A 14,308-nucleotide genomic window follows, 5' to 3' on the forward strand; every position below is an offset into this window, starting at 1 on the left:
AGCTGGAAGGTGCGCTTCGGCACTCGCCGCACCCCGTGATATTCGCGGCAGTGCGGCTGCATGTGAAAGTTGAAGGTGCACCTTGGTGCACCTTCAACACAAGGTCACATGAGGTGCACCTCATGTGACTTTCAGCGCTCGGTGAACTCCGCGCGGCACCATGCCTCAGTCAAAACCCAAAACAATAAAAAAAAGTAAGGGCGAGATGGCTCGGACTGCACAATCTCTAACTTGTGGAACGGCTTTTTTTTTCTTTTTTCATTGGTTTTCTCTCTCATGCTTTCTTCGTGTACTTGTCAGCTCGGAGAGCAGGAACGAAGGAGCCACGTCCTCTTTCTTTTGTCTTTTCTTTTATTTTTTGTTGATGTTTTGCAAGCTTTAGTTATCCAACCACAGCTCATGCCTCTTGCTGTTGCCGTCGCAGGCGGCCATCGCCTCGCGAGCGTTTTGTTGCTTCTGTAGGCACTGCGCCGTGCTTTCTACCGGGCTACAGAAATTGGGCACCTTCTTCTTCTTCTTCTAACCACTACCACTGTTGTCGCATCGCCTACGTGTCACTGCATGTGCAGCATTTCTCTTTTGCATCCGTGGTGTGAAGCCGCTGTGGACTCCTTCAATTGTCAACTTCTTGTGTGGCCGGTGTCAAGAAGTGCAAGTCCTTTGATTTTGCGACAAAGTTGAAAACTATTCAGCATGTTGAAGCAGGTGAGAAATTTTTGACCGTCATGGATAACTTCGGGATAAAACAGAGCACTCTGAGTACCTTGTTCAAGAAAAAAGCTGATTTCAAAGCAAAGGCTGCGGAGCAGCGAACATCGGGACCATGTCATGTGCGAGCTCCTGCCCACGTGAATGAAGGAAAGGCACTCTACATCTGCTTTTTAAAAGTGCGTGCGAAGATCATTCCAGTGGATGGCCCGATGCTTATGGCCAAGGTCAAATGCCTTGCCGCTGCACTCGGTGAAACAACTTCGCTGACAACAACGAGTGGCTTCACCGATTTAAGCAGTGCTACAACATTGTTGGCAAAACCATTTCAGGTGAAAGCAAAGCTGTCAGCAGCCAGGACATCCAGCAGTGGATGACGAAGGAGTGGCCGGAAATCTCCGCAAAGTTATTTCCCGTGGAGATCTTGAACGCCTGGAAAGATTTGAAGACAGACACAGTAGTCAACTGCTTCCGCAAGACAGGCTTCGAGATGGCAGAACTTGCGGAAATTCGTGAAGACAATGGCAAGCGCATAGAAGACACGTTTCGCGAGTTGTCATCCCGCTTTCTGACAGCAGTTTCACAGGAAGTGTCTGCGGACGATTTTGTGAAAGCGAACTGCAATGTCCAGGTCATTGCCAGCCTCGCTGACAAGAACATCGTAGCTGCGGTCGCAGGGACCCAAGATGGCCTGGCCAACAGCTCATGTGACGAGGAGGATCGTCTGAACGAGGCGCTGGCTACACGCGCATACTTGGCCGCTGAAGTGGCGGCAGTGTTCGGCGTCATCTGCCATTGTATTGGTCACATGGAGGAAATCGGGCTGTCACTCCTGGATAGCCTCGATTAGATCCAGACTAGCGTCTTCAACTTCATTTCAAAAACGAACTTAAACTTTATTTAAAAAAAAGAAGCAGGCCAAGATAAGTGATTTTTTTCCACACAAATAAATCATTCTGTTGGGGCATGTGTGCGGAATTAGTTGTCATTCTTGAATGTTCCCATTGTAGGTGATGGTCTGCTACAGATATCTCTGCTCCTGTTATATAGAGTTTTTTTTTAATATATAAACCTAACTCGTGATCCCCTTCGAGTTCGATACATCTGTGTTTGACTGTAACGTGGGAAGATGCAGTTAAAGTATGGTGTCTGATGTGGTGCAGGTGCTCAGTCTTGGAGTTAAAAACCCTGACTGAACGAGCATAGGAGAGGCGCCGATGCAGTTATGCTCTTTGCCTTTGGCTTTGTGTTAGTACGTGACAACTCGTTGAAGTCATGCAGCATCCATATGTATGAACAATGTTTCGCCACAGACTACTTGGAATGTGATAGCACCAGCTTATTCAATAAAACTGTTGCAGTAAACACTGCAGCAATGCAGTGATGTCGACTTGGTGTCTTGGTCCTTGGTGGAGTGAAATTGAGGCCAGCAGGACGTGGAAAGCAAGCGTGCGTTTGCGGTTCAAGCTACAAACCTCTGTGTCCCGCGTTACTGAAGTGCAGTATGTGTGAGCGCACTGAAGTGCAGTATTCGCGAGCGCTGGTGTAGTTTTCAGGAGCACACACTGTGCTGTTTCTTTCTGTAACTGATGATTTTTGAATACGCGCATATCTAGTAGCAGCGTGCTGTGTTACGATATGCTGGGTTCAGGTATATGTCGAAATTTCAGTTATCAGAACGGTTAAATCATGATCATGGGTAGTAGTCGTCACGATGCAGACGTGCCACTAGGGGTTAACGTGGCTGTTTTAAGGTAGTTTGTGCTCAGGGTGTCTACCAACCTAGAAAACCTGAAAAAGTCAGGTAATTTGGACCCTTTTGAAAAATTCAGGTAACTTCTAAAAAATCTGGCCTGATCAGGGAAACCTGACGGCTGATCATGGAAACCTGACGGCTTTGAGAAAGCCATTTTTATCACGGCCTGTGCGGCCATGATAAAAATAAACGTTACGATAGCTCAAAGCTTTAAAGGCCGCTCCTTTGACTGCAAACACAGTAAACAGCTAAAACATGTGTGAAAAAAAAAAAGTGTGCTACAGCAGCTTCTTTGTGAAAACGCAAAAGGATACACCCCTACCAAAAAAATACAAAGTTTACTGACATTATTCCACCTGCTACTAAAGCCTTGTTCAAAATAGTAGCCATAAAAAAGGCACAGCGTCCCACTACAGTTATTTTACTTTGTCAGTTATTTTCCTTTGGGATCCTTGTCTGTATATTTGTTGATCTTGTAATTTTTTTTAAACAAAAAACTAAGTATGTGACGTAAGCATTGGACGTGCATTGTTGGAAGTGTCCCATCACTCCTGTTCAGCATATGTGCACTTGTCTGCGTGTGCTGGTATTCCAGGTGCAGGCATGATGCAAGCTTTCCTTTGGCCAGAACATGCACACTTGACCAGTCAGTTTGGTGGCTTGTAGAAACCACATATGAAGTCACGTAGTTTCCTGTCGTCATATTTGTGTTTTAATAACGAGGAACACAAACATAAACTTTTTGTAGATAATTGATTCTGGGTTATAATGAATTAGGGGGTGGGGGGGGGGGTGTTAACTCTTTTCTTGAAATCACTGGTCTCACTCAGGTACTGCTTGTCCCAATTGTGGCAGCCTGATGTAAATAAAGACAGTGGAAATTTTTACTTGGCAACTTTCCTTCACGTTATCTAAAGCAGTTTCTACCTTTCATATTTGTACATACACTATGTTGATGTCTGTTGCTTCACGCAGCATATCTGACTTTCCAACTACAGCATAATTTACATTGTTAAATTTGTGCATGTTTGTCTTGACTATGATTTGACACGGCTTGAAGGCGCTCTGGTTCGGCTAGGACTGCCATTAGCAGAATCTTGCCAGGCTATGTCATGCCTTTTATTAATAATATTATTACTAATATTATTATTTTTGGCGATGCAAGGGCAAACGTCCTCAGCTACACACTCATTGCTGGTTACTCACATTTCAAGGGTAGAGTTCGGTTACTTTTCATTTCAGTTTCTTGAGATGGTATTATTAAATCTTTGATTACTTTTTAGCCTTATATCCATAGGAGAGTACACAAACGAAGGTAATTCGCCGGCATCTGTGATAAATCTATGGAATCTCGGGAGCTGTTGCGCCCTGATAGATTACTTTTTGCCAGCACATGTCATCACCTTAAACACTACCCATAGCTTTCATTGCAGGCGTCTTAGGACTTTGTCGAAGCGTCAGAGCCCAGAGAAATAAAACATCAGTATGCATGGGCTCGTTGCGGAAAAGCAAAGAATGAATGAAAGAAAATTGTGCAGTAGGCTCCGTTTTTGCGACGTCAGTCTTCGTCGACACATAGTGCACAGAATACACGAGTAGTATATAATTAGTATTATTTTTTCATGAAAAGCATATATTAGAGATGTACAATTTAGGTGGGGATGCAAAGCAATACTAAATACAGCAATCCACGTCGAATCACATCCAATTCGATCCACATCATAAACAGTTAGATCAGTAAATACAGGTTAATCTAATCCAATCTACATCTTAAGCGGCCTGGGCTGTAACCACTATAGGGAACTAGAATATATTTCAGTGGTGGAACCGACCGGGTGCCGGCATCCTTTTTTTACGCAGATGCCACGAGATGGTGCCACTTCTACGTTTTTTAGCAGCTTTGGCTGCGTTGTAAAACTGTCGTGGGCTCCTTTAAATTTTTAACTGCAGTTGATTTCAACTCGTGTGCTTGCTTTCTGGTTCTTCCAAACATTAAACAACTAAGTTGCTTACTCTCTCACTCTGAGGTGTCATTTTGGCCAGATAAACATATTTTTTCATATTTACCCCATGTGCTCAGAACATTCATCGCACTTGTACATTTATTTACTTATTTTATAGGAGTGCCTGATTTTTTCTATAACTCAAGTATCTGTTTACAGTGCACAGAGTCTTCCAAGCAGATGTAAGGGTCATGGAATTTACTTCAAATCATCATGGAAAACTTGGAAAAGTCAGGGAATTTCGAAAAAGCAAATTGGTAGACACCCTGAGTTTTACTGCAGTATAAGCGAATTTGTAAGCCAGTTTTCTTCAAATGCTTACAAACCACTATTACTAAAGAAAGTGTCAGTACAGACTCAAGCTTGCGTTTGACGAGACCTCCACTGACAATACAGTTATTTCTGTTCTCACTCTTCAGCCTGTACAGGGCAATCTAGAACTGGGCCCATAGCCAGGGGCGCCCAAGGGGCCTAGGCTCTCCCTGAAATTTTGATGGAGGTGTGTTATCGAAAAAAAATAAGGCTTACAGTTGTTGTTTTTTTGTTTTTTTAAATGGTTAAGGCCTTCAGCGAGTACGTCCTCCCTCAGAGAAAGAGATGCAACTTTATTTTAAAAAAACATGTGGCGAGTTTAAAAAAAGAATTCCCTGCTATGGGCCGTTCCACATCAATTGACAAGTGGGTTCACTAGTCTAATGAAGACTCTGTAAACAGCAAAAAGGTCCCTGTTGTATGCTAGTGCTTGCCTCTTCTGTGCTGTAGCCAAGCTATAAAGCTGATGTTTCTGTGTAATGCAGGAGCAATCACTGGATCCCAACACACGACTGGTGCTCTACAAACTGCTCAACAGGGAGATCCTCTATGAGATGAACGGCTGCATCAGCACAGGCAAAGAGTCTTGCGTGTTCTATGCTGTTGGGGGAAAGTAAGTTTAACCGTACCTTCCCCAACTTAAGGGGACATGCTTGTCTTGAAATAAATTTTTTATTATTGGAGATATTGCAATGAAATTAGGTGTGTATATGTATTTTATCCTCCTCTTTTAAAAAAATGTAATTAGCATTAATGTATACCAACTAGTTATCGAATTGTGAGAGCATAAGTGAAGTCTAATTATGTAATTTGTTGTGGATTGTTAAAGCACTTTCTATGAATGTTTTTAGGTTCTGTTTAAGATGCAGCTGTGGCTACCTGCCATGTGGAGCTATGCTATTTATACTGTCACTGAAATACAACATCATATAAAAATTCTTATTTACATTGATGCTCCACAATTTTGAAATTTAATCAGCTCATATTATCGTTCATAACATTTCATATGTCCCTCTTAGCCACAAAAAATAGCATAGCTCCACATTCCTGTTTTTTACGAGTTCATCGGTATGAGATTAAAAAAAAAAGACTTCACAAAAACATGATAAAAAGACATGATGTAAGGCTGGTCAGGTTGGCAAAAAATGTGAAGCTGAGAAAATTGCTTTTGAACTTTGACATGCACTGGAATATTGTCTATAAGGAACTTTAGCCACAAATTTTATACACATGTTTCCCATCTATTCCCCCTCAAAACAAAAGAAAAGGCCGCTTATTCTAACCTAGGAATCATTTTTAAAAAATGTTTCCGATGTGGAAAGCATTAACCATGACAAAATTATTGGGGGGTTCTGGAAAAGCCATGGGACTCAAACGACTAGCTGTTAGGCAGCTTGCTGCCATAGGTAATAAGTTGCTGAGCCAGTAGAATATATAGTTGACGTTCTGATTTCCCAGACCCTCAAGGGACCATAAAAATGTCCGGACTTTTTTTACAGGTATTTCTTGCTGACAGAGAGGGTCACAGCAGGAGTATAAAATGCTCACTGTAATCTTGCAAACTCATCGTTTAGGTGGCTCTGAAAAGAGCCGTTTATTTAAAAAAAAATCGATGTGGCCGGTGCTACCTCAGTGGTAAACACGTTGGCCCAAAAAAGTCTCCTATTTTCTTTTGCACGGCAATCCGCTTGCTTGCAATAATGCCTGCCTCAATTTCAGCTACACGTCATGCTGTCGCTGTTCATCGATGACAGTGTCATCAGTGCTCGCGTCATCTCTGCGCTTGTTGGCAGTCTAGGCGCTGCCGAAAATCTGACAGCGAAGACTATAAGCACTGTCTCCAAGGAGGTCGAACTTTCACTGGGTAGCCGACTTTCACAACAAAACGGTCCTCATTTGCACCGATTTTTCAGCTCGTTGCATTTGCTCCGCCATTGAGTTGTGCGCAGCATCAATCCGAAGTGCATCGCACGTCGAGCTTGGTCCCACGGCGTCGTCAGTAGACAACATTGGTAAAGTTTCCGGCAGATCCAATGGGTCCGGCCGCGACTCCAACTCAGTTGCCAAAGGTGCACTTGTAGCCAGCGCCTTCTTGTTCCAAGGCTGTTGTTACGGCTCCCAAAAGCTTGTCGCATTGATAGTTTCAGACGAGAGTTTCTGGGCATCTTGATCGCAGTAAAAAAGTACCAGTGCAAAGCGGAAACACGGTGCGTTGAAAAACGCACATGATCGTAAAAGCAGACGCACACAAACAGCCCCGGTGATGAACGCAACACAAAGAAAAAAAAAAGATGACGCGTCGATCATGCTAGTCAAGGGGGAGACTCGGAAAGGCTTGCGTTAAAGGTGGGCCACATGAGAGCCAATCGAAGATCTGGAAATGACCTTCAGAAAACCCACGACGGAAGAGCCCTTTCGCTTGAGTGACACCATTTTGAGATGGCGCAAAATTTGCTCAAAGAAAACAGCTTCAAATCAAACCCAAGATGGTGGTGCTAGATCCGCTGCTAAGCACATGGCATGCGAGGGGAAATTCGAACCAATTTTGTCCTTTTGAGGGCATTTAAGTGCGACCAGTGTGTATTCAAGGCTGCTTTTATCGCGTTTCCTGACCGAAATCAACATTAGCAATTTGAGAGTAGGTGCTCAGAAGTACAAAGGCCAAAAAAATTAGCTTTGCAAAAAAATATATTTTTTGACCATTTTTTACGGTTATAAGACCCCTGTCCCTCCTTAATCATGTGCCAAGAATAGCAAGTTATTATTGATAGCAAGAAGTCACGAGCCGTTATGTCCCCTTTCATTTCTTACAACAGCGGCGAGTTTGGAGGATTTGTTTTCCGATGGAGGCGGAAATGTTGTACGCCCGTGTGCTCAGATTTGGGTGCATGTTAAAGAACCCCAGATGGTTGAAGTTTCCGGAGCCCTCCACTACGGCGTCTCTCATAATCATAGGGTGGTTTTGGGATGTTAAACCCCCATATCAATAAAGTTTGGAGAATTCATAAAGCTGCACATTTACTCATTGTGTAGACTGTAGGGCAAAAAAGATGAAAAAAGTGACACATGACACATGCTGACCTTAAGGAGGGAGGCTACCCTGGAGACCGAACTTTTTTATTTTTTAAGATATCTGGATGAAACTTTCAGGGGTTGTTCACTACAATGAAACTAGCACAACTGCCAAGTTTCACGAAGCTGTGTTTCTTAGTTCCAGAGTTATTGAGGTTTAACTGGGTGCTTCACATGGGTGCCTGAGGAAGAGTCGTGAGAAATCCCAGGACATAGTAGAAAGCTGAAATTCATTGTGGTCATTCCTTGATAGCTATCCCAGGGCGCTACAAAGCCGTTTTTTTTAATTTCCACCCCCCCCCCCCAAAAATTTTCACGCAACTTTGAATTTGATGTAACCAGTAATGACCAGATTCATCAAAAATTAATTGTTTATTATAATTTAACAGCACCAATTTTCAAAAAAAAGGAGCTTGTTACGTCCTTGCAAGGTCATTCAGGAACAGAATAAAAAAAACGGCACACAAATCTGATGAACGGTTTTCGAGTTCTTGCTTTCCTCAGCACCACAACTAGCAAAAAAATCCGTTCTGAGAAAACAGGCCGAGAAAGTTCAAAACACGTGTTTTCTTCAAAAAGCTCCAGCACAGTAGCTAGAAGTGTCCTGGCGCACTCTTTTCTTCTTTTGCCTGGCCTCCATCTTCTCTTGGTGTCTTTTAGAATTCTTTTTTAAGCGTAAAGCGTCTTTTTCACGAGCTCGCTGGATGGCCAGATGACCTGGTTGAAGTCCAATGGAGTCTGATATCACTTGGGTTGCTTTGCAGCAGCCGGCATTGTAGCGCAGCACTGCTTCATGCAGTGCTGTTTCTACCGCGATCAAGGATGAGTGTTGTTCCTTCGGCATCAGAGACCACAGAATGGAGTGGAATGATTTTGATGCATTTTGCGTCTTCGCTCCCAGGCAGCGCTGAAGAAGCGACTTTTGTGACAGTCTTTCGTAGATGGGCAGCATAGCTGCAGCGACATAGTCCGGTAGGCTGTGTTTATGTTTTGGCTGTGGCTCACGCTTTGCCTCTGCAGTTCTATGGCGGCACCACGATTGAGCCCCCTCTGGGCAAAGTTCATGATGAGGGTCCTGGTCAGTCGATGTGACGTGGTGATATGTTGCCATCACTGCACGCTGCATGGCTGTTATGTCAGTTGAATTGTTTCTCAGGGCCCAACCATAATATCCTGTCAGCTTTTCAATGAGGGCTTTAGTCAGCTTCCCCTTCCCACTCAGTGGCTTATCACTTTTCTGCACAATGTTTCGAAGAGCACTTCCAATCCTTTTCTGAACATGGTCCAGACATTCTTCTTTTACAATTGGCACTAGCCCGTACACATTCTCTTCTGTGAGGGCAGCGAAGGTACGGCTGTTTCCGTCGGACACAAGAGTGGTGTACCGCAGGCCATGCTTGGATACAGACCGCCCAAAGAGAGTCAAGCCTGCCTCCACTTCCATGCTTCCCGATTTTGCGTCCGTGTTTTTCTGGCAAATGTGGTGCTTCTGCCAGCTTTCGTATGCTACATCTCCAGGTTTGGGCCCTGTTTGGCATCCGAGGCAGTGGTTTGAAAGAACTACAGCATCCAAGATGCGACCTGTAAAGAAGTCAATTACCGATCCCACTCCGATGTGTGATGTGTGACCCCGCTTATGCCATGTGCCATCGTACACTACGGTGATGTCCTTGCAGAAGCTGGGGTCCATTTCTTTATATGTTTTGATCACTGCTCTGGCAGAATCAGCATAAAACTTCTCCAAAGCTGTGGCCTCTGGCCTCCTGAACGTCTCTTTCAAGTGCTTTTGAAACGTCTTGTGGTGAAGACCTCTGTAAGAGACGTTCATGGCAGCCCAAAAGTCATTAAGAGCTGTTTGCCCCTTGCCTATTTGCTTTATAGCCATTATGGCGCGGACATTTACATCAAAGGCCTGCGTGTCCTTTTTGCCGGGTGATGTCCATAATTTATCGACGGTGCCACAAGAGGCGCACACAACTTCAAGTTTGGTTGCAAGTCCAAGCTTGGTGCTCTCTCGGACAGTCATAGCACCTTTCAAACATTCTTTGCACACTGTGCGGCTGAGCACGACGTTAAAGATGTTCATTTGAACGAGCGAAAAATGTTCGCCCTCACCTGTCACTGCAGGTGCAAGAGCCGGCTGCATCAGTTGAAATTTCTTCTGCGTCGCCGGCGTAGACTCGAGTTCAGCGCGAACGGCGTCACGACGTTTCGCATTCGCATCGATTTCTTCCTTCGTTAGGAAACGCGTCCGCAGATGAAGCGACGGTCCACTCACGCTCGATGGCGGCACCGATTCAGACGAAGTGCTGGGTCCGGCGATATCAGAAGCACTCGGTGTCACACTGGATGGCATCGATTCGGAGCACGTGTCGAGCCCGGCGATCTCGGAAACACTCGGTGCATTTGCGGCTCCAGCCACACTCGATGTGTCGGATTCTCGACTGGCGACAGCCGACAACACAGTTCCGTCGCTGCAAGCGTCTACGCAGTCGGCACCCGCAGCAGAATAGCGGAATTTCGATGATCGTACAAGCCGCATAGCGCGCCTCCGCGCACCGGACTTCCGCACTGACTTCGGCTTCGTTGCCGGCATCGCCCGCAACAACAAAGACGAAAGGCACAGAACTAGTGCAAAAAGAAAAAAAAAACGAGAGAAAATGATCGAAAAGATAGCACAAGGCGAAGAGCGGCTCGTAAGCAGACGTCTGTCGAGGCGGACGGAGCAGAGAGCAACAACGAAGTGAGCGCGCTGGACGCGCGCGCCATCGAGAGGAGCGACCGCCCCCGCTGCTGCACAGCAGCCAATGGCGGGCACGCTTTCTCCCGCGAGATATGAATGCGCTGCTCTAGCCAATCAGCGCTCCGCATCGCATCGCAGGAAAACAAACGGCAATAGCGTCTCAACTGTGCTGCCGACGCCATTTTGCAAGGCGGCGAACGAGAGAGAAAGAATTCACGGTCAAAACAACATCAAGATGGCGCGGGACGACCGCATGGTCCGGTAATGGCGCGCGCGCGAAGTTTGGTTTGATTTCGAGATTTGCGCCTGTTCTGGACGCCGCGGCGGCCTCAAAAATAGTTTTTTTTTGCACTTTGCGGTTGAATTAGGTGCTGATAATTACAGAATAGGTAGTTTATGAGACATACAACCCAAAAATGTGGTTTTTTAAAAACGGACTTTTTCGCGATTTTTCGGTTTTCAAGGGCCGCATCCCCCCTTAAACCAACATTTATATTGAAGTGCACATGGAATATATTTCACTCTTGGCTGTAGAGGTCACCACAATTCAGCCCTTTTACTAGGCCGTCACTGGTGAGTGGCACCCCTGTTACTTGAATGAATGAATTCTATTGTAATGTAATTGAATGAATTCAATTGAATATTGTAATGATGAGGAAGTAGATCTGTGCAAGGACAGTAACTTCGTGGGTGCAGCACAGCCACGAGCTAGCGGACTGTGGGCAATCAGCCAACAGCTCTAGTGCTATAAATCTTCTTTATATTTGGTGGAGGTGCTAGGTAAACATCCTTTAGCGTGATCCCATTCAATCTTCGAAAATCGACACAGAACCAGACGAACCCATCTTTTTTTGTGACGAGTACCATTGGAGAAGCTCATGAGCTCTGCAAAGGTCGGATGGCGCCTTGGCGGAGCATGTCGTCGACGTGCTCTGCAATAGCCTGACGTTCTGTATAGGACAGGCATTATGGCTGTTGCCGCAGCGTTGAGTGAGAGCCATTGTCGACGGGGTGTTCAACTGTGCATGCTCAACCCAGTGAAGTTTGTGCATCGTCAAAAAACGAACGGAAGTGCTGTAGCACGGTAAGAAGCTGCGATCGCTGCAAAGGTGTAAAATCATCGGTGATGAACGGGCTGAATATATCCGTAGACGTTGCATCAGGCAGAGAGAGGACACCCAGTTCATAAACCTCTGTAGAAGATACATCATCGCTGACGGAAACAATTCATGGAGAGTCGACTACCTCAACATTACCAAGGCAGTCGCGACGAAGCAGTGACAGCGGTGACGAAAGATGGTTGTAAATGGGCATTGTCCCTAAACCTGCGGCTAAATCAAGAGCAGCAAAAGGCAACAAAAGGGCTCTATGTGTAACAAAGTTTTGAGACTGCATGAAGAAGACCGTCTTGTCAGATATGGCACTGTTTGACACTTGTACGAATGCCAAAGAGTACGGTGCCATATTGGTGTCTTTTGTCATGATAAGCTGATTGTTGACGGAGGTCAAGCATAGAGAAAGGAAAAATTTAAGGGCGGACACTCCCATGGACCCAGCGGCCCAATCCGCCCTAGCGCACCATGTGGTTGGTGAGAGCAACTGACCTGCATTTCCTGTTTAGGTTTCACTGGTGCGAATTTTTAATGACTGTGCGCAACTGACGTTTGGCTATGGCGAAAGTTAATGACTTCAGACCACTTTTCTCAGCCCAAACGGCTGAGAAAATAATTGTTTGCCATTTTGATTTAGCGATTTCCTGTTTTGTCTAGCTCAAAATTGTTTGTGCGAATTGAAGTCATGACGTAATTTTTATTTCGACTTAAGTTATAATAGAAAGAGGAGCAGGTAATCATGTCCTTGGCAGCTCCTTAGACCATGTCCTTGATCGCAGGTCTTTCTGTAGCGCGTTTACACCACGGACTCATAGAGCACTTGGAAGCGTTGCTTGCAATCCTTGTTCACTGTGATATCAGGTCCCTCGCAGAAGGCACACTTGTGCGAGCACTCGTGGTCTGCTGTAGGAGACGCGGTGCCACATCCCCTGCAAATCATGTTCTTCTGGGCCAGGCACACGTCGGCACAGTGACCCAGTCTGCCACCAACGTAGCAAATGTTTGTTTGGCGTCTGTAAAGCGTACAGCGAAGCACGCTGGTGCCGCACATGACATGATTCGGCAGTTCGAGTCCGTCAAACGGAACAATGATCGTGTCCTTGATGTGTTTCACTTCAAGGGCTTTCGGGTTCTTGACTAAAGGATCATTTCACGCAGCTGGTTGTGGTCAAAGTCGAGGTCGACGCCCCACACTATCCCTTTGCATGTGTTATCCGGCCCTGCAAGGTACGAGTTGACTTCGTTTTGGTTGGACCCTATGAGTAAAGGTTGTTTTCTCGCATAAGCACGACATTCTTCTCTGTCGGGGTATGTTTTGAACCGTTTTGGTGCGAACGATGATGTTCTTTTCGGTCTTGGTCGGAGCGAGGTGAGCAGTCATGGAGAGAGCTTGGGTCACCTTAATCTGGCTGATCTTCCTGACCCCCATTCCACCCCTGGGGCAAACAATGTTCATAAATTGCTCCCTCGGTCTGTGGGGAAGCCTAGAGGTGGCGGCGAGGCGTTTCTTGACGACTTCGGCAATGGGGGTGCGAGACCCGCCGCGTTGCGTCAAACTTGCCCCGACGCTGACTACGTGCTGGCTTTGCGACTTGCGCTTTGAGAAAGCCGTGGTTCATCCGGATTTTAGGTATTCTGGGGGGGTGATGTCCTTTCTCTGGACCGTCACTTGCAAGAACATACTTGGAAGTAGGGAGCGCACGGTGGCATTCAAGAGCTAGGCCTCGATGCGTCAAACAACCATGCGTGAGGGTCGGAGTGAAAACTCTCGAAAAATGGCGAAAATACCACCTACCGGCACAAACTTAGTATCGGTGTGGTACTCTGGAAAAACTGCATTCAATGATGAAAAAACTCGCTGAAGACGAGACTCATTCCTCATCGAAAACATACACAGTAGCAGGAGCGGATGTTCGTGCGTCTGCACTAGTTGGCGCACAGATACTGTTTATGGCAGTGTAGCTTAACAAAAATACCAGTGTAAGGTGTGTTGAATGAATTGCTTTTATGTATAAAGGCATGCCAAATATGGGGGTATACTTATTATTTTGTATAATACATTCTGTTGGACTAATGATAACTTTTTTCTTTTCGCACTTGCGTCCTCTGTCGTTTAGGGAGAGCACTAGTTTGTTACGTAATCGTGACATATTTCGTGAGGCCAAATTTTGCAGAGTGTCTGCTCTTAACTTTTTTTATTTCTCTATGGATCAAGTCCGCTGAAGTGGAGAATTCAACCTCAGCTCGTGCGCAGTCAATAATGGCGTTGTGACGCGAGAGGAAGTCCCATCCTAAGATGATGACGTGGGAGTATGATGGAAGTGCAATAAGTTCTATCATGTACGCAATGTCTTGAATGGTCACACATGCTGTACACGCTGTGGTCGGTTGACGGGGCTGAGTGCTTGCTGTTTAAGCAACAATCCAAAAGGAGGTTTTGTGACTTTACAAAGTGGGCGTCAAAATCTGGCATCGATTACAGATACTGCGGCACTGGTATCGATAAGAGCGACTGTTGTGACATTTTGGATCACTACATCAACCGCATTGGTAGGCGAAGAACTAGGACTGGGGTAGACCGAAAGTTGCGCATTTCTCACCT

At 45.6% G+C, this 14,308-nt stretch overlaps 1 protein-coding gene across 1 annotated transcript in view; it reads left to right on the top strand.

Annotated features, from left to right (window-relative positions):
- Positions 1-14,308, top strand: part of LOC119169130 (serine/threonine-protein kinase RIO3) — a 247,094-nt gene that overhangs the window by 133,422 nt on the left and 99,364 nt on the right. The window contains exon 6 of the mRNA XM_037420230.2: positions 5,265-5,392. Coding sequence (XP_037276127.1) covers positions 5,265-5,392 — 128 coding nt within the window. The remainder of the gene's footprint in view (positions 1-5,264; positions 5,393-14,308) is intronic.

Source organism: Rhipicephalus microplus, chromosome 2, assembly GCF_043290135.1.
Source record: "Rhipicephalus microplus isolate Deutch F79 chromosome 2, USDA_Rmic, whole genome shotgun sequence".
In the NCBI taxonomy this organism is placed as follows: domain Eukaryota; kingdom Metazoa; phylum Arthropoda; class Arachnida; order Ixodida; family Ixodidae; genus Rhipicephalus; species Rhipicephalus microplus.